Source organism: Gavialis gangeticus, unplaced genomic scaffold, assembly GCF_001723915.1.
Source record: "Gavialis gangeticus isolate Ggan-Ray unplaced genomic scaffold, GavGan_comp1, whole genome shotgun sequence".
In the NCBI taxonomy this organism is placed as follows: Eukaryota; Metazoa; Chordata; order Crocodylia; family Gavialidae; genus Gavialis; species Gavialis gangeticus.
In genome coordinates this window covers 39346072-39364796 of record NW_017729008.1, presented here as the reverse complement: position 1 = coordinate 39364796, position 18725 = coordinate 39346072, and the positions used below count along the sequence as shown (strand labels likewise).

The window sequence follows — 18725 nt, the reverse complement described above, 5'->3', positions numbered from 1 at the left end:
GTCATGGCACCATCTGAATGGGCAGTGGGGAAAGCTAGCATCGTTCAACCATTGAACCATATGGCAAAGCAGGTTGACACAGCACATAGTAGGGCAGAGCGGTTGAGTCCTGGCTGGCTCCAGTGGAGCCTAGATTTGATCCTTAGGGTCTAAGACAAAGTCCATTGCATCCAGCAGTGTACAAGGGCAGGGAGAGAAATGGACTGAGCCTTTCTGCTAACAACTCATACTTTCTGGCCAAGCACAAGTGGTTGTGCTAAATACAGTGGGGCTCAGTGGGACAAGCACGGATCAGCAGTGCCAGGCTGCATAGAGGAGGCACAGGGCAAGCTTTGTACAAACACACACACACACACGTCTACACCCAACAGAGTGTGGTGGGCTGGAGGAGGAATCCTGGCCTTCATGGCAGGGAAACCAGTGGGGCTGGGGTGAGTGAGGAGGTTACTCATAAAATCCCTCGGGTTCATTGGCTCATCAGTCCCGCACAAGAGGTGCTGAAGCAGAGGCCATATCCCCACCCAAAGCTTTGCCAAGGCCCAGGTGGTGGGATAGGGACGTGAACAACATCCCACCCCATCCCAGGAGAGTAGAGCTGGTTTCAAGGGGGAGTAGGTAACTTTATGCATTTTCCATGTACAGAATCTAATTACTTGTGGGGGGGGTCGTCTCACATTCAGGGTCATCTTGCATTCGGGTAAATACAGTATAAGCTCACAGCTGCTTCTGCCTGTCACGCTGTCCGTGTCTGTCTGCTTTGTCTGTTTAGCTAACTTAAGTTTAATCTCATTTCTGCTGTCTGCCACATTCTCGGGGACTGACTCAGGTTTTCAAACCTCACCGTCCAGTTGTCTTCCCTCCTAACAGCCTTCGCCTAATACGTTTGCCTCATTATCCCGCGACTCCTTTGCACAGCGCTAGCCTGACACAGAGGAGCTCATGTGGGCCAGGGGATGAGAATCCTGGAAAACCCAAGTTTGGGCCAGAAATGAGTCGGTTGAATGAGTCTTTTTTAATCTGTTTCTACAGGGACCAGACATGGAGACCTGGGCTTGCAATAGACTGACCAGATGTTATGGGATACCACACCCCTGGGTGTTCGATGCAGCCACTCCATGTCTCTCGGGGTCAGGAGCAAGTTGTGATACTGGCTCCTCTCTCTCCTGCTGGAGCATTGGTGGCCTTTGGTATTCCAGTGACTTTGCTCTTGCTGTGTCTCCAGATCTCCCCGCTGACGGGCCCTCGGGAAGGAGGAACCAAAGTGACCATCCGTGGGGAGAACCTGGGGCTGGAGTTTCGGGACATTGCATCTCATGTCAAAGTGGCTGGAGTGGAGTGCAAGCCTCTGGTGGAAGGATACATCCCAGCAGAGCAGTAAGTTGGCCACTCAAGGGTTTGCAGACAGCACCATCCCCCCCGTAACAGTTTCCACTGCCCCCCTTAGCTCAGCAGGAGGGGTCAATGTCCCCGGAAAGCTAGGAGAAGCCAATGTTTTCTGTGTTCCTAGAAACCCAACATAGCAGGAGGCCCAGGGTTTGGCAGTGCCTGGTGCCTCCCTTACTCCACAGCTCACAAAGTCATTCCTAAGGCAGAGTTGGAGGCTGGCTTAGCAGTGAGTCTGCTCTAGCCCTTAATGCATATGTCTTACCAAGGCTCCCACACCCCCAGGGGTTACTGGGACGCAGTTCACTGAGCAGCTACACGTGGATGATCTTCTGCTCTTTGGGGGATAGCCACCAGAGATGGGCAGAAAAGAGCTGGCTTTGCTGTCCTGTCCCCAGGACAGGAGCCTGGTCTGTAGTGGGGTGGCCCACAAAGTGCATGAGCCCTGGAGTCAACCTGAGATTGGACCCACCACCCAAGAGATGGGTGGCAACTGGTGGCCCCTGGATTTAGAAGAGCAGAGGGACTCACGGGGCCAGACTGGTGGGTAAATGCTCTGGATTTCAGTGCAGTCTGACTTAACCTGGAGTTTAAACAGCCCTAAGAGGCAGTGTCCCTGAGGAGAATCAGCAGGGGCTGCAATCTGATAACCCAGGCCCCCTGCCCTCCTGGAAACTACGCCTCCCATCTGTGCTTTCCCTGCAGGATAATGTGCGAGATGGGGGAGGCCAAACTCAGCCAGCACGCCGGATTCGTGGAGATCTGCGTGGCTGAATGCAAGCCGGAGTTCATGGCCAGGTCCTCACAGCTCTACTACTTCACGGTAAGCACAGCTCGGAAATTGGAAATCTCAGCAGCACCAGAGGAGCAAGACTCCCATGTCACCGCTACTTGGTGCTGTTCTTGAGGGTTATCTGGGGTTAGCATTGGATGCTAATGTCTGCTTGGACACCAGGGCTGTATCGCTATTCTGAGCCGATAGCAGCCAGCAGATTGAGGCTCTCTGTTTCTTGCCACTGCCATCTGGACATAATGGGGGCAGGATGCCAACCTGATTCTGCTCTGTTACATCACCATCAATTGGAACAAATGCTGCTGAAGGCAGCAGAGCTATATTGATGTAAAAATGAAGAGAGAAGGGGTTCGTATCCACTGTAGTGCCTGCACGCGTGTGTTGAAACGCCCCATCCACCCTGCTCCTCTGTCTCCTTCTTCCTTCATACACCTCGAATCTGCAAAATCTGCTTAATGGAATAAGGCTCATTGTTTCAGACGTCCAGGGCATACCTGAGCCCTGATCCACAGAGATCTTTCTTCTAGATGAGATTGTAAGATCATAGGAAAGTTGGGCTGGAAGGGACCTCGTAAAATCATCTAGTCCAGCCCCCTACTCAAGGCAGGATCACCTCTGGCTAAACCATCCCAGCCGAGTGTCTGTCCAACTTATGCTTGAGAATGTCCAAGGATAGCGATTCCACAGTTCATCTAGGTCGCCTGTTCCAATGCGTAACCAACCTCATGGTAAGCAAATTCCTCCTGATTTCCAAACTAAATTTCCTCTGCTCCAGATTAAGGCCATTGCCTCTAGTCTTGTCCCTTGCAAGCACAGGAAAAAGCCCATCTTCATCCTTTCTATAATCACTTCAGGTATTTGAAGGTGGTTATCAAATCCCACTCGTCTTTTTCTACAGACTAAACAATCCTGGTTCTTTCAGCCTTTCCCCAGAAGGCATTTTTTTTCCCAGGCCTCTAGTTATTTATGTTGGTCTCTTCTGGACTTTTTCCAATCTGCCCTCATCTTTATTGAACTGGACACAGAGGCTTCCTTGCCAGAGAAATCTGTCTTGGCCTGCAGAAAGAACTGCTCCTGGCTCGGGCCATTCGTATACCTGTGCACTGTTACTCGCTGCAAAGGGCATTGGTAATGAAATGCAAATAGTCGTGATTTCCACATTTAGCTAAGGACGCCTTTGCTGCTCTCTGGCAAGTGTCACTCAGATGCTGTGTTGTTAGGGACGTAGATATACCTAGACAGATAGCCCCCATCAAGCAGACAGAAGGGCTCTTTCCAGGACATTACACTTTAGCTTGTCACCTTTGCTATTCCTGGAATTACTGTACTGGTCCGATCATCCGTGTCCATCTGTGACAGCTTTTCCCTTTGCTCGCTGCCTTCTTGACTGCCGGCTATGACATCCGCGCACGAGTTTAAAGTCAACAGGGTTTTCTTTGCTGAATACCTCCATACCTTTGTGCCAGACAGCAAAAGCAGATGCTCCCCAGCTCTTTCCTCATATGCACTTGGCTGCTTTATCCCTGGCTTTGCTCAGCTCCCACCGGTATCTATGAAAAGATCATAATATGCCTCCTACAGCAGTGGTGCTGATGTACTAGGATCAGGGTTGACAGGTATGGGGGGAGAAGGAAGCTCAGGGATCAAGCAGGGAAGCTGAAGAAGGAGCAGGAAGGTTTGGGGTGGAGCTGAATAGTTTGGTCGATTCATCCCATAATGGAGCATTGGAGGCACTGCAGCATTTTGCAAAATGAGGTTGATTTGGGCCAAGAGAGTCAGGCAAAGAGTAGTAAATAAGTAAAGGAACCGGGAGAAAATGTTAGGCAGCATTTTCTGTTGGCATTGCTGGGACCAAAGGTTTTGTTTTGGAAACACCAGAAGGATGACGCTGCAAGAGCTGCAAATTATTCCTTTCATCTCAGTGGAGCACACTGAAGTTACCCCAACACGAGCTCGGCAGCACAGCCCAGAGCTAACCCCCCCCTGAAACGGCATAGCTCCGAGATGCTCTGTGGGGATTTAACAAGCTTTAACAGGAGGATGCTTACATTTTAGTATGGCCCAGCTGTAATGTGTAACTTTAGTGTTTCACTTTAAGGATTTCAAATGAAACTTTTCAACTTCAGGTACCAAGGCATTTTGGTTTGCGTTTTTTTTTCATTAAAAAAAAATGACTTCAGTGGAGAAAACAAAGAGAAAAAGACGTTCCTCAAATGGTTCGGTGACTCATATGAGACAGAACCTCTCGCTTGTTGTCATGTAAATTGTTTCAGGTTGGCCTGAAATGAAATTATTTAATGCTTCTGTTTTATCACACAAAAAAAATTAAAAATCCTGTTTTGTTTCAACCCAAACTGAGTCATTTCCCCTGATTATTCACTTCAACCACTGAACCAAAAAATCCATCACTAACCAGCTCTGGCTGGGAGAAGGAGGGCCCGAGATGAGCCTGACAGTAGCAGTGAATGGGAAGCCTGGTGCACAACACACAAAAGAGCAGTATCTATCCAGGCACAAAGCGGGCATAGATAGCATAGGATGAGAGGAAGAAAGGAGAAAAGCATCAGAGAAGGACATAAAAGAATGACTGGATTCCTCCTTTCCATCATGGTCTCTGTCCACTTTACCCTATTAAAGCTTCGCTAATCCTCCTTGTATTTTTTGTCGCTTTTTGTCCATGCGGCAACAGTAAACAGTCTGGAGCCTGATTTTTAATGTAAATACACCGTGCAATATTTATGAAGGCTGGCATGAATAATTAACAGTTTACTGAAACTTTGCAAGCTTATCCGTAAACCTTCTCAGAAGACCTGCAAAAACTCAGTGACCTTTTGGCAGAAAGGAATTGCTGGGAGGGATTAATTTTTACTGGGGCTGTTGAAAGGCCAGAGGTCAAGTAGTCAGGGTAAGTTTCTTTTAGTCTCAAGAGCAGAGGAGGGAGAAGGTTGGGAGGGGGACCTGGAGTCTTTCCATCTCTTGGTCATTCAGTTAAATTTCACCAAGTTCATGTGGAAGAAGTTGATGGTTCTCAATCCCATTCCTAACAGCCAAGACTCTTCATCACAGGTGCCATCGTTGTGGTCAACACTACTTTGTCTCCAGGTCAGCACCTTTGGGTGCGAGGCTAACGATTCAGTGCAACCTGGTGACTGAACCCCCCTTTTAGGGCAGGGATCTTGTGCTTCTCCATGTATAGCTTCAGACTCGAAGGCTGCTGTCAGTCTGACCCCTTTTCCAAGTGCTAACTTCATTGCAAATGAAAGCAAAGCAGAAACATTTCCATCGTGTTAGAGTACATTTTCAAAGCGATTAGCTGAAGGGGAGGAGTGTAGAGAGGGGAGGCTAGGACGTGCCCTGGGTGATTTTATAAGCTTGTATTAATGGTCTCTGAAGTTCGGTAAGACAACTGTGTGCTGTACCTGCTTGTTCCCGCTTTTATAGCATCATTCTTAAAAAGAGAAGGGAAAAAAAAACCACCCTTCATTTAAATGCATATAGTGGCTTTACACTTGGGAGTGAGCGGAAAGTTTTTCTATTAAAATGCAAATGAAAGAATAAACTCTAGCTCCAAATTTCTCCCTGCAAATGGATGTTTCCTCCCCGTGTTTTGGTATCAGGGCGATCTGGGCTTTCCGAATATGATTATTTTATCTTGATGTGGAAAAGAAGAGAGCTCATTTTCTTTTGGCCCTAGAGGAATCTTGCCTTTTTTAAATACCGTTGTCCAGCATCTTGGTGTAATTCGAAAAGGAGCTCAAAAGCAGGCATGAAGGAAGCTGATGATTTGGAAATGATACCATCCCTTATTAATAGCAGCATGGTCACTGCTGAGATCAGTGCTCTGTTATGCCAGGTATTGCCCATGCACGTAGCACAAAAGATACTTTCTGTCTCCAGATCTTCTGCAGAGACAAGCAGGAAGGATTATTCCCTTTGCCAGACACAAGGACAGATGAAGCAAAACGAGATTTGGTGCTTTACCCAGGATCACACAGTAAATCTGTGACCGAGTCAGGAATTGAGCCTAGGTTTCCTGAATCCCCACACAGCGCCATAATCACAGCCATCCTTCTTTGCCTTTTTTCTTTCATAGGACCATGCTACCGAGGAGTATACAATTGACAGAGTGATTGTCTCTACTTAAATTTTTTTAAATCTCCCTACAGAATTTCACAGCGGTGTTAAAGTCCTCGTCTGCATTCTCTGCGTTGGCATAGAAATCTTGCAGAAAGGCACTAATCCCCCCTCCCCCTCATTAAAACAATAAGATTTTAGCAACATTTCTCTAAGACGTGTTTATGTTCCTCACTATCTTGGAAAAAATCTTGGATCTTGGGAAAAAGTCATCAAAGTAACCATCAACAACAGACTAACAACATGTAACGTTCTGAGAACTAGCCAACACGGCTTCATTGCGGGTAGGTCTTGCCTGACCAACCTCATTTCCTTCTATGATCAGGTGATGCATCACCTGGACAAAGGAGAAGAGGTTGGTGTCATATATTTGGATTTCAAAACAGCCTTTGACTTGGTCTCCCATGATGTCCTCATGGTAAAAATGGGGAACTGCGGCCTTGACAACCTTATGGTCTGATGTCTGGGGAACTGGTTCTGCAGTCGGACCCAGAGAGCAATAGTCGATGGAATTAAGTTAACATGGCACACAGTGACCCAGGGCTCAGCACGTGGGCCAGTACTCTTTAATATATTCATAAATGATCTGCACTTGGGTGCCAGAAGCAGACTGGCTAAGTTCGCAGACGACACCAGATTCTGGGGAAGTGCAGTCACGCTAAAGGATAGGCTGGTGATTCCGGCCAACCTGGACAGGCTCTCAAAACCTGATGACATTCAACACTCAGAAATGCAAGGTGCTCCACCCTGGGAGAAAAAACCGACATCATACTTACAGGCTCAGCAGTGCTACACTCATTAGCACCACAACCAAAAGAGACTTAGGGGTCATGATTGATCACGGGATGAACATGAGCCACCAATGCGATGCTGCAGCTGGCAAAGCTTACAAAACTCTGGCTTGCATCTACCGATGAATCTCAAGCAAGACCCAGGAAGTCATTCTCCTGTTTTACTTGACTTTGGTGTGGCTGCTGCTGGAGTACTGCATCCAGTTCTGGGTTCCACGCTTTAGAAAGGAAATGAAGAAGCTTGAGAAAGTCCAGAGAAGAGCCACACGCATGATTCGAGGTCAAGAGAGCAGGCTTGATGAGGAGAGGCTGAGGGACATGGGACTCTTCAGCCTGGAGAAGCGCAGGCTCAGGGGGGATTTGGTGGCAGCCTGTAAGTACATCAGGGGTGTGCATCAGGAACTGGGGGAATGTCTGTTCACCAGGGCACTGTAAGGCTTGCCCTCTTGGCTTTTGATCATACGCTTGGACTCTCTCAAGCTTATGTCCCTCCTGAAGGGGGGAGCCCAGAAGCGTCTCTAAAGCTCTGGTGACTTTTCCGTAAGGAACACGCATGCAGGGTTGTGTCAGATCCATTTAGCTAGTTGAGGATGGAGTTTCATTGACTCAGGAGCTGCTGCATTTTAGCAAAGTAAGTTCCAAATTGCAGATGGGTAATGGAGATCTGGGTCTTTGCTAGACTGCTTCATGCCTGGACCTCCCTTTGAAATGTTTGATCATCTATGAGTAGCTACGACAGGCCCAGCTTTGCGGGGAGGAACAGAAGAAATAAAACTGAGCAGACAAGTAGGGTCATGGCCTGCTTAGTATTATGGCCTCTACTGTTTACGAGTCTCCCAATAGACACACCCTGAAAGGCCCTTAATCCTGGGCATAAACAGGGTAGCATCTCCCATCACCTACTCAATGTGAACCTTTCTCTTCACAGTCATTGGCGCTGTCAGGCCTAAAGCCGAAGAGGGGCCCAGTGTCAGGCGGCACACAGGTGACAATTACCGGCTCCAACCTGAACGCTGGCAGCAACGTCATGGTGAAGTTTGGGAGCCAACCGTGCCTTTTTTACAAGTATGCATGCGTCCTTCTCACTACATGTGCCATGAATAGAGAAAGAGGTGGCTAGCACTCTCTCCTGATGGTGCTCCTTGACTATGGGGATACAGAAGATATTTCCTGTTTATCCAGCTGTCCTGGACCTGGACTGCTTAGGCAGTGGCAGACTTGGTCCTGGCACTGGACAACTCATGTGGTGTAGTAATCTAGCATGTTCCCCCATGAGGTGCACATGAAACAGTTCAACTCAGTCCCTTCAGCACATCATTTCTCCTGAGGAGTCCCTGACATAGTTGGTAGCCATAACTCATTGATATGTGACCAAAGGATTAGCTAGAGGGTGGTTTGCAGATGATGGCGGTAGTATATTGGCTGAGCTGTGGAGAGGCCCAGATCTGCAACAGCAAGCAGGATGTAGGTGCAGGGGCTGTGTGATGAGAAGTGGACAATGATGCCTAAGGGTAACCAAGCGATACCAGTAGCCCCTCTTGCTTTCAGTGGGTATGTCTACACGTGCATTAATGTCAGCTTAAATTTATTGCGCAGTAAGCGGGAATAAGCCAGCATCTACATGTGCAGGCATTAAAGCAGGCTAACTCTGTGTGTGGACTGACTTGGACCTAAAGATAGACCCGCATCAGTCCACACATACAGTGTTACTGCTCAGTAAGGCGTCTATACATGCGTTACTGCGCAGTAACTAATAAGGTGCAAATTTGATACTTGCATGATGCAGCCATCAAATTTATGTTCAAGTTGGTGTAAATCACCATATTTACTGTCCAGTACTGCCATGCACATGTAGATACAAACCCATTCTGCACAGTAATTTCAGTTACTGCGCAATAAATGTGCACATGTAGACGTGCCCAGTGAGTACCATTCATGTTACTGTCCACATTAAAGTCAAAATCACCAAGAGAAGCAGATTAAAAGAGAGGGAACATGAAACCAAAGCCTGGGCAGATCTTTGAGCACCCTGAGGACTGTAGTAGAATAGGAATGAAATGGATGGGCAAGAGGAGAGAGCCTCTCTCAGACATGCACACCACTCCTGTCTCGCAGCCTACAGCCATTTGAGCTTCATGTATTTCATGTGAAGGTCCTTATTGGGAATCTTCCCAAGTGGGAGAATATGATGCATTTCACTGTTTTGATTGGTATTTGATGTACATTTTCCATGGTCCCTTGTTAAGTTTCATTTTAATTCTCCTTGGGCCCCATGCGTCGCTTGTCTGCCTGGGAGTAAAATGTAAGTAATTCCTTTCCAGATCCCCACTGTATAGGAGGGGGGAAATATAACCTATTGGCTCTGAGTGCTAAAATACTTCTCTGCTGTCTAAATATAACCCTAGAAATCAGTGAAATGGATGGCTCAGCAGAGACTGGGACTCTTCCGCTCTACATCACCTCTTTGTTCCCAGTCCAGAATAACAGTAACCCCAAATCAGGGTCACCTCCTGGCTCCTCTTTAATCCTTGGGAAACTGAGTCGGTGTCCAGTTCCAAAGCACAAACCCCTTCTAAAGTGAACAATATTAATTAAATAATTAGAGGTAAGGGCTTCAGTCCCTGGAGCTGTCAGTAGCTCATTCGTCATTCCTGGGAGTGATGCAACTTGACTTTTGCAGTTCCTGGATATAAGTCCAGTCCCTTTTCCTGCTGCTACGTAGGTCGGGGGGGGAGGGGCTAGCTTTTCTCAGAGACTGCAGCTGAGGCAGGGGGTTGGACTAGATGACATCTGGAGGTTGCTTCCAGCCCCACTTCTCTGTGTCCCAGCCTGTGATTTAGGGTTTTGGATAGAAAGAGTGATTGCCTTGGAGCTGCTTACAGAAGACTGACCAGGGAGTGTTGGAGGGGTTAGGTCCAGTAGATAGGCTGTTTTCTTTCATGGGGGCAGAGGGGAAGGCTGGAAAGCAGAGGGAATGAGTGTCACACAGGCAGGATAATGATGGATTTCTCTCTGGTTATATGGACGGACGAGCCTGAGTCACTGATTACAGGTGCTTGGAGATCAAGGCTCTTGGGCTTAGGTTCTTGCTCAGCGTGTTCTAAAGGGAAGGGCGAGCTACAAAACTCACTCTTGGTTCTGGTTTCAAACCCTAAAAAATAGGGTTGGGGGTTTTTTTTTGCTTCAGGCTCTTTATTAATAAAATGCTTCACACTGTATTGGCACCTTCCACCCCAGGATTGCAAAGCACATCCTTATCTTTAACCCAGTCTCAAAAATGGATGCTGTTGTCTCAAATTACAGAGAAAGCAGAGACCGTTCTTGCTCTGACAGTGGTCAGTGCTGATGCTTTGTAGGATGAAATGAAACCCCTGGCAGGCACTTCATCATGCGGCCTCTTCCCTGAGTCAAATAGCTCTGGGATGCCTGCTGGGGTTCAGTGTATGCCATGATGGCCTGGGGGTGGAAAGCTTATGCCAGTCTATCCAAAATGTCAGTTTTGATCCAAATCTATTCACCTCAAATTCCTGCAGCATCAAGTTCCTCAGGTTAGCAAAGCAGGGCATACAAAGGAGAGGAGGTATTCTGGGTAGTCAGGTTGGTGGCAGAGGCATTTGTTGGTAATGTTGTCTTGCTTACGTGGACTAGCACTTGCTTTATTCTTCCTAAACTCCATTCCTAGGAGGACCCCCAAGCACATTGTCTGTAACACCACAGCCTCCGGTGACGGGTTTGAGAAGGTGCAGGTTTCCGTGCAGGTCGACAAGGCCAAGATATCCCAGGAGCTGCAGTTTGAATATGTGGAGGATCCAACCATCATGAGGATTGAGCCAGAATGGAGCATCTTCAGGTAGTCATTCAGTCAGCACTCATAATTTCCTTTCTCCTTGATTGCTGCTCATGTCCCAGTGCATTGCCGGATCCAGAGGCATGGGCTGTCTTAGGCTCCAGTTCAGCAAACCACTTTCCAATTCAATTAATGTGAAGAGACTTGGATTTCAGTAATATTTAAGTACAGAAACTCATGGTGTCATGGTCCGGGGAAGGTTATGCCCTAAAATATTTATAGCATAGTGCCTTTTGTTTGGATGGGCATGAGGCCTTTTTACACTGTGTGTGTGTGTCTAACGTGAAGCTTGGGAATACCATGCCATGTGTTTTAATTGCTAATGCAGTTGCAACAAAACTGCCCACTGTCTGAGGCTCAGGTATGTGCCTCTGTGCTACAGCTTCCACCTTTGTGCTGAAAAAAGGTTGCGTCCTGTATCTGTGTCTCATCCATCAGTAGGAAGAAAAAGTCGGATGCTCTTCTGTTACCACCTCTCCCCTTAACTTAGGGGCTGGACAGAGCCACCTTAACGTATCCTCAGTGGGGCATCCCACATTCACCGCCCCCCAAAGAATAGCCAAACCCATTCAGATGAAATATGGGAACAAACCCTCCAGCCCGCAATCCTCAGGTTCAGCAGCACGTTTCTCATTGAGGTTCAAGCGAGTCTGGGTCATGCCTATTCCTCATCTTTAATTTCCAGGTGCTCTGGCACTCACAGAACAGCAAGTGCTGAAGTACCACTCTGAAACCAAGTGCTGAACGGGCTGTCTCTCTCCAGAGAAAGCTCTTGAGACATCTCCAGGCCAAGGCTGCAGATCCAACATGTTTGGAGATGCATCCGTATCACTGAGCACTGCAGATCCCTCACTAATCTCCTCCGGGACTGAGAGCGATCAGCTCCCGCTTTCATCCAGCCTGGATTTGCTCCGCACCATGTTTCTGCATCTTATTTGTTTGGCCATGGTTCTCAGAGACCCCAGTCAAAATCAGGGCTCTATCTATGGTGCACAAGCACCAGGGGAGGGTCAGGCCCCGACCTCACCCCTCCACCAAAAGGCTCATTATGGAATGGACTGACCTATTTTTAGCCTAGGCTCTCCCCTTAATACCACGGATGCAACCCCATTGACTCCAGAGAGGTCACGTTCGTATGGCTGAGAGGACAGATTTGGCCTCAAGTGTGGAAGGGACCCACATATTACACAAACACAGTCACAAGCTTGCAAGACTGGCCCAGTGAAGAGAGAAATTGGTCATTAAATGCTCCAGGATTTCCTTTAAAAGATACAAAGTCAGAAATATTAGTCTCCTCTCATCCATCCATTATGGTTCTCATCTCCCCTGTCAAACTGGAGTGATTGGAGTGTCTGGGGATTAGGCGCAGGGTTTGTAAATCCCCCTGGCTCAGCTCCCGTCCGGAGCATGTTTTCACAAATCAATTAGTGGCTTTAATTACTGTGAGGGAATTTACCATTTGAGCCGGACCGAATCTTTGTGCATTGGGCTGGAGGCTTTCGTGTCCAGATTTTCCATCTCAGGGTTTTATTTTCAGTCACAGTGTTAGGTTATCAGCAAAATGAGAAATCGCTTTACTCCCTTCCCTATTACAGTGAGTTTAGTGCTGGGGAAAGGTGTGGGATTGACAGCCCTGGAGAGTGATTTTGTCTATTATCCCTAGGAAAGTTATAGCACAGGCAGCTTTCTTCACACTGCTTCAAAGCTGGCGAGTAGGGGAAAAGGGCTTTCTGGTTTCTGTGAAGTCAATGCCACTAGAAACGAGCTGTGACTCTCTTCATGCGGCTTAATGAACAGCCACTCGACGGGTCCAGCTCTTGGCCTGTTGAAAACAGCATCTGTCTCATGTCTGTGGAGTCCGATGAACATTGCATTTCTGTCCCTCCATAGTTGGGTTCAGGCCCCAACCTCACCCTAGCAAGCATCCAGCTGTGGGTCTTTCCCAGCCACAGCTGGATTGGAGCCACTGCCCTGGAGTGAAATTGGTGGGGTTCATCCTGGACCCTGGAGAACATCACTTCCATCCCAAAATCAGCCTTCAGGATCCTGGGTTTTCCTTTCCCTGTCAAATAGCAAATAAAGCTGAGTGGCTTTGCGTTGCTGCCTTCCGGCTCTCCCTACTGCTCTTTCAGGCACAGATCACAGCCCAGTTGGCTCCGAAGGGAAAGGGGAGTTAAGAGTCATAGAAAACATGGGTTGGAAGGGACCGGAGGAGGTCACCTCTACTCCAACCCCTGCTCAAAGCAGGACCAGTCCCAACTACACCATCCCAGCAAAGGCTTGGTCTAGTCGGGTCTTAAAAACCTCCAAGGATGGTGCATTAAAGCCGGAAGGCTGTTGAATGTAATGTAAGCACTTTGCAGCCCTGGGGCATACTCAGCTCCACAGTAGAGACATCAAAGCCCATTCTTTAGGTTCCTCTCTTTCCTGATCTGGTGGCACGAGAGCTGACAGCGGGGCCTCTGCTTTCACAGATAATGTTGCACCCCCACCCCAGGCCTTGAAAGGCAGCTCCATGCCACTTTGCTCACCTGGCTGTTTAGTAGGGCGAGGCCAAATGCTTAGTGAGATGCCTCAAGGCAGCTCAGCAGAACCTCAAACAGGGCTGGTGGAGGCAGTGTGGGTGGAAGAATATACATCCCAACAGGGGTGGAAGAATATACATCCCTTTTGCATGCAGCCCTGAGTGTTAACCTCCAGGTCTGGACACGTATCTTTGCCGGTTTCTTTCCACACTTTTGGGCTGTGATTGAAACCGGGAGCACCAAGATACCTGCACTGAACCTCTAGGGGGTCCCTGATAGGTTGCCAAGGAAGGTTTCCAGATCACTTGCAAATGGTGTTTCCAGAATAGGCTTCATATGAGACAAGCCCAGTGCAGTCAGTCGTAGCAAGCCAACACTTAGCCAGTTGCCTCTCTCTGTAATGGGGCGCTGTCTCCTATGCATTCAAACCCATCACATCCCAAGAGTTAACTGTGTCCACGTCCATACACTTTGCCCTGCATGTTTAGTAAGTGGAGGGAAGCTGATGGACGGGGAAGACAGTGAGTACAAGAGGGCAATCTCCTTTCTGTCCCCAGCAAGTTTTGGGCTTCTCCCCATGTCATTCCCCTGAAATAACACAGCAAGATTCACATTTGAGAGACGGGGTGAAAATCAGCTGAAACCGCAGTGCTGGAAAGGAGACGGTCATGGATGAGACAGCAAATCAGGCATCGTGACTGAGCAGCAAAAATGCTCATTGGAGACCTTTTTGCCTTGCCCCCATCACAGGTCAGGGTGTGGGAGTCCCTGTCTGTCTGACCGAGGAGTTGGCCTGTGGCTGCCTGTCCGCATACAGCACTTTTAGGGGTGGCACAGCCTGGGAGCACCCCCCACCATTACATTTGGTCCTGGGTATTTTGAAAATGGGTGTTTCATGCTCTTTCTTTGTTTTGTTCCTAGTGGAAACACACCCATTGTTGTATGGGGAACACACCTGGACCTGATACAGAACCCCCAGATCCGGGCAAAGCATGGGGGAAAGGAGCACGTCAATGTGAGTATTACTGCTGGCGATGGGACCACGTTAAAGAGCATGACAGTGTTGGCTGGTGAGATGAGCTAGAGAATGAATCTGTTTATCTGCAGAGCAGTGAACCCTGGAAGCAAAGGCAAGGCCCCCTCAAGAACGGCCTTCCAGTATGCCTCGGCTTCAACCTGGAGAGGCAAGAGGAGTGTCAATGGTCCATTCAGTCCCTGGTCTCTGCTGGGCCTTGCCACAAGAGTGACACTTGGGAGCAGGGATAGTTTCAGTGGCTCAGACACTTGTGTGCTAGAAGTGGCTACTGCCTACCCATTGCGTGTGCCCCCCACCCCCAATCTGCAGCTGTGGTATCGAGTGGATGGATCCAAACGCCTGTTCTCGGCAGAGCATGCTGGGATCAGCAAAGTGTGAGGATGCTCCACTACTACTATGGTAACACCACTGGCCAATTCAGGAGCAGTGTACACAGGCCCTGGCAGCTAGAAAGAGACTCATAGACTCATAGAAAATGAGGGTTGGCAGGGACCTCAGGAGGTCACATTTAGTCCAGCCACCTGCACAAAGCAGGACCAGCCCCAGATACATCATCCCAGCCAAGGCTTTGTCTAGCCAGGTCTTAAAAACCTCCAAGGATGGAGATGCCACCACCTCTCTAAGTAACTTGTTCCAGTGTTTTACTACCCTCCTCTTAAGAAAGTTTTTCCTGATATCTAACCTAAACTTCCCTTGATCAACTTGAGCCCATCACTCCTTGGTCTGTCATCTGCCACCACTGAGAACAGTCCAGCTCCATCCTCTTTGGAGCCACCCTTCAAGGAGTTGAAGGCTGCTATTAAATCCCCCCTCTGTCTTTTCTTCTGTAGACTAAATAAGCCCAGTTCCCTCACAAGTCATGTGCCCAAGGCCCTGAACCATTTTTGTTGCCCTTCACTGAACTGTCTCCAATTTGTCCACATCCTTTCTGCAGTGGAGGGCCCAAAACTGGACAGAGGACTCCAGATGTGGCCTCCCCAGCACTGAGAATGGATAATTACTTCCCTTGATCTGCTAGCAGCACTCCTACCAATGCTATTAGCCTTCTTGGCAACAAGGGCATACTGCTGGCTCATATTCACCATTTTGTCCACTGTCACCGCCAGGTCCTTTTCTGCAGAACTGCTGCCCAGCCAGTCAGCCCCCAACCTGCACCGATGCATTGGGTTTCTCCCTCCTAAGTGCAGGACTTGGCACTTGTCCTTGTTGAATCTCAAGTGTAGGGTCTGGTTCTAGTCCTACTGACCCAGGAGATCTTGGGACCAGCTCCAAACTTCAGAGCAGAAAGGGATGGGTGGCATTTTGCAGCAGCTTGTGGGTAACAGAAAAGCAGTACCTGGGTGGAAGGAGCTAGCTTATCCTAGCATGGCCTCATCAGCTCTGTTGGGGAGGCAAGGAAGGGACACCTGGGAAGCCTGGCATCTGAAGTCAGCTGCCGCCCACCAGGTGAGGATCCACGTGGCAGCGGGCAAGGCATTCAGTTGGGGATTCGGGTGTGGGGGGAAGCAATGGACAACAGGGGTCCCGGTGGGCACATGGGGGTCAGCTCCAGCCAGATCATGAACTCTACACGGGTCCTCCCTCACTGCAAGCTGCCTGCTGGCAACAGGGGCAGGAGAGCGGCGGGGTCTGGCAAGCGTGTGCCAGTGTTTCAGAAGGTCTGACGCTGTCAGTAAGACCAGCCCCATGCTCTTTGCTAAGGCTTTACAGCCAGGGACCTCAAAGCACTTTGCAGGCTGTCATTAATGTCACTCTGTGCAGATGGGGAGAGAGCAAGACTGGACAAGGACTCAGGAGTCCTGATTGACTATTCACTGCTTTAACCACTGACCAGGCTTCCCTTTGCCCAAGATGGGCCCTATAATGCTTCCTCCCTATATAGACAGGGCCACATCTAGATTGATGGGTGGTCCAGCATTTGGCCCGCTTGATGGTACATAAGGCACCTTCTTGGCAGAGAGGAGGATTTGAACCAGACACTGCTTCCCCCATCTCCCGGAGCAGCTCTGGCTCTAACTGGGTGTATAGTTTTGACCCTGTCGTACCTACCAGACACAGCCCAGTATTGTGTTGCTCCAGTGCTCCCTGCAATGTTGAACCCATTCAGGTGAGCAGTCCACATCCCTCCCGCGGAGCAGGTTGTGGCACGAAGCTGGGCTGCTTGGTGCTAGGTCAGAGCCATCCCAGTGAGAAGAGGCTGGCCTGTTGCATCTTCTGCATCTCTTAGGCACCAAGTCACCTTTCTCCTGTGCACCAATCTGGGCTAAACCAATCCTAGCCCCTGTCTGAGGCCAGCCACCATAGCGAAGCCTTCCTCAGCAGCAAGGGATGCAACAAATGAGGAAAAGGAAGTTGGAAAAGGAGGAGTGTTACAGACAGACCTGGGTCCGTGATGATCTTTGGGAGTACCATACTGCCCAGTGAGGTCTGGACTCATTGCTCTCTGAAGAGTTAGTGAGAGACAGACACTGTCCAGACGTGCATACATGCCAACCAGATGAGAGCAAAACTGCTGTCGGACCCATTTTATAGATGGGCAACTGAGGCATGGAGACAATCAGTGATTTACTCAACATTATCTGGGGACCTTGTGAATGGCAGAACCAGGCACCAAATACCCACCTTCCCTGAGTCCTGATCCAACATTGTAAACACAAGGTTGTCCTCTGGAGCCAGACTTGGAGAGCCCCACAGTTTAGGACAGTGCATTATCTAGCCTGTAATAAAGATAAAAGCTACTAGTAAGATGAGACTCCTCAGTCAGATGCGGATTTGGAGCAAGTCTCAAAGTGGGGAAGCCAAGTAGGGGTGGAGCTGTAGCTTTGGTGGTGCAGGTCTGCATTGAGGCAGAGGTGAAGAAAAATCGGGGTTGATGCAGGATGCTGGCACTGGCATCCTTGGAGACTGAAGTCTCTCCAAGGAGGAGGTGCCACGTAAGCAGGAGCCCTGAGACAGCAAAGCCTCCTACAAGAAGAATGGGATTTCCATGCCCTTTGCAGTCTAGTTGATTGTACCCTCCGGAGGGATGGATGTAGAGGTGGAGTGACAGTGGTACCCAGGCAGGGCGACCCTCTTGGAGGTAGGGGTGAGGTGGGATACTGTCGCGGAATGGGGTTTATTCTCCTATAAAGTGTTTGCTCGAGTGGGTTCATCTTAAAGGTCCATATTGGCTTCTTCCCCCTAGATCTGTGAGGTGCAGAACTCCACCGAGATGACCTGCCAGGCTCCAGCACTGGCGGTCGACCCCAGCTACCAGTCTGATCTAGCCGAGCGCCCAGAAGAGTTCGGCTTCATCCTGGACAACGTGCAGTCCCTGCTGATCCTCAACAAAACCAACTTCACCTACTACCCCAACCCAGTGTTTGAGGTTTTCAACCCTGCAGGGGTCCTGGAACTGAAGCCGGGAAGCCCCATCATACTGAAGGTGAGGGTGTGGGGGAAAGGGATGGAGATCCAGAGAATGGTGTTGCCTCTTAGAAATGCATTTGATGTTCAAATAGCTTCACCTGCCAGTATTGCACCAGTCATGCGGAGGTCCCCACCCACATCCCACCAATCCAAGAAGACCATCTACATGCATCCACACGTTCTTCCACACAAGAGCGGCTCTGCCAACATCCCAGCAGTCACAGCACTGCACCCAGTGACATCAAATCATAGAAAATTAGGATTGGAAGGGACATTAGGAGGTCACAACTAGTCCACCCCCCTGCTCTATGCAGGACCAGCCCCAACTAGATCATCCCAGCCAGGGCTTTGTCGAGCAAGGCCTTAAAAACCAAGAATAGAAACTGCACCATGTCTCTAGGTAACCTGTTCTAGTGTTTCACTACCCTCCTAGTGACAAAATTTTCCCTAATATTCAACCTAAACCTCCCTTGCTGCAACTTGAGCCCATTGCTCCTTGTTCTGCCACCTGCCACCACTGCTGAGACATCTCAGCCATCGCAGCATTGTGGTCACATCACCAATCATGGCTAGCACCGACCAAAATCCTATCAGTCATAGCCCAGGCACCCACGTACAGCAAACACCCACCAATCGCAGCCCAACACCTACCAACACAGTGCCAATCACAACCCAACACCCTCCAACATTTTACTAATCACAGCGCAGCACCCGGCGCGGACAGAGGCATGGGCGAACTGAGCGGCTACCTGGGGCCTGGACAGAAACGGGGCCCAAAAATGGTAATTTTTTTCCCATTGTCCGATTA

The 18725-nt window shown here is 49.2% G+C and overlaps 1 protein-coding gene across 1 annotated transcript in view; it reads left to right on the top strand.

The window, feature by feature from the left end:
* PLXNA4 (plexin A4) overlaps positions 1-18725 on the top strand; it is a 660133-nt gene that overhangs the window by 527231 nt on the left and 114177 nt on the right. Inside the window, exons 12-17 of the mRNA XM_019509620.1 lie at positions 1223-1374; positions 2089-2206; positions 8030-8166; positions 10784-10951; positions 14395-14488; positions 17694-17933. Of these exons, the coding sequence (XP_019365165.1) occupies positions 1223-1374; positions 2089-2206; positions 8030-8166; positions 10784-10951; positions 14395-14488; positions 17694-17933 (909 nt within the window). The remainder of the gene's footprint in view (positions 1-1222; positions 1375-2088; positions 2207-8029; positions 8167-10783; positions 10952-14394; positions 14489-17693; positions 17934-18725) is intronic.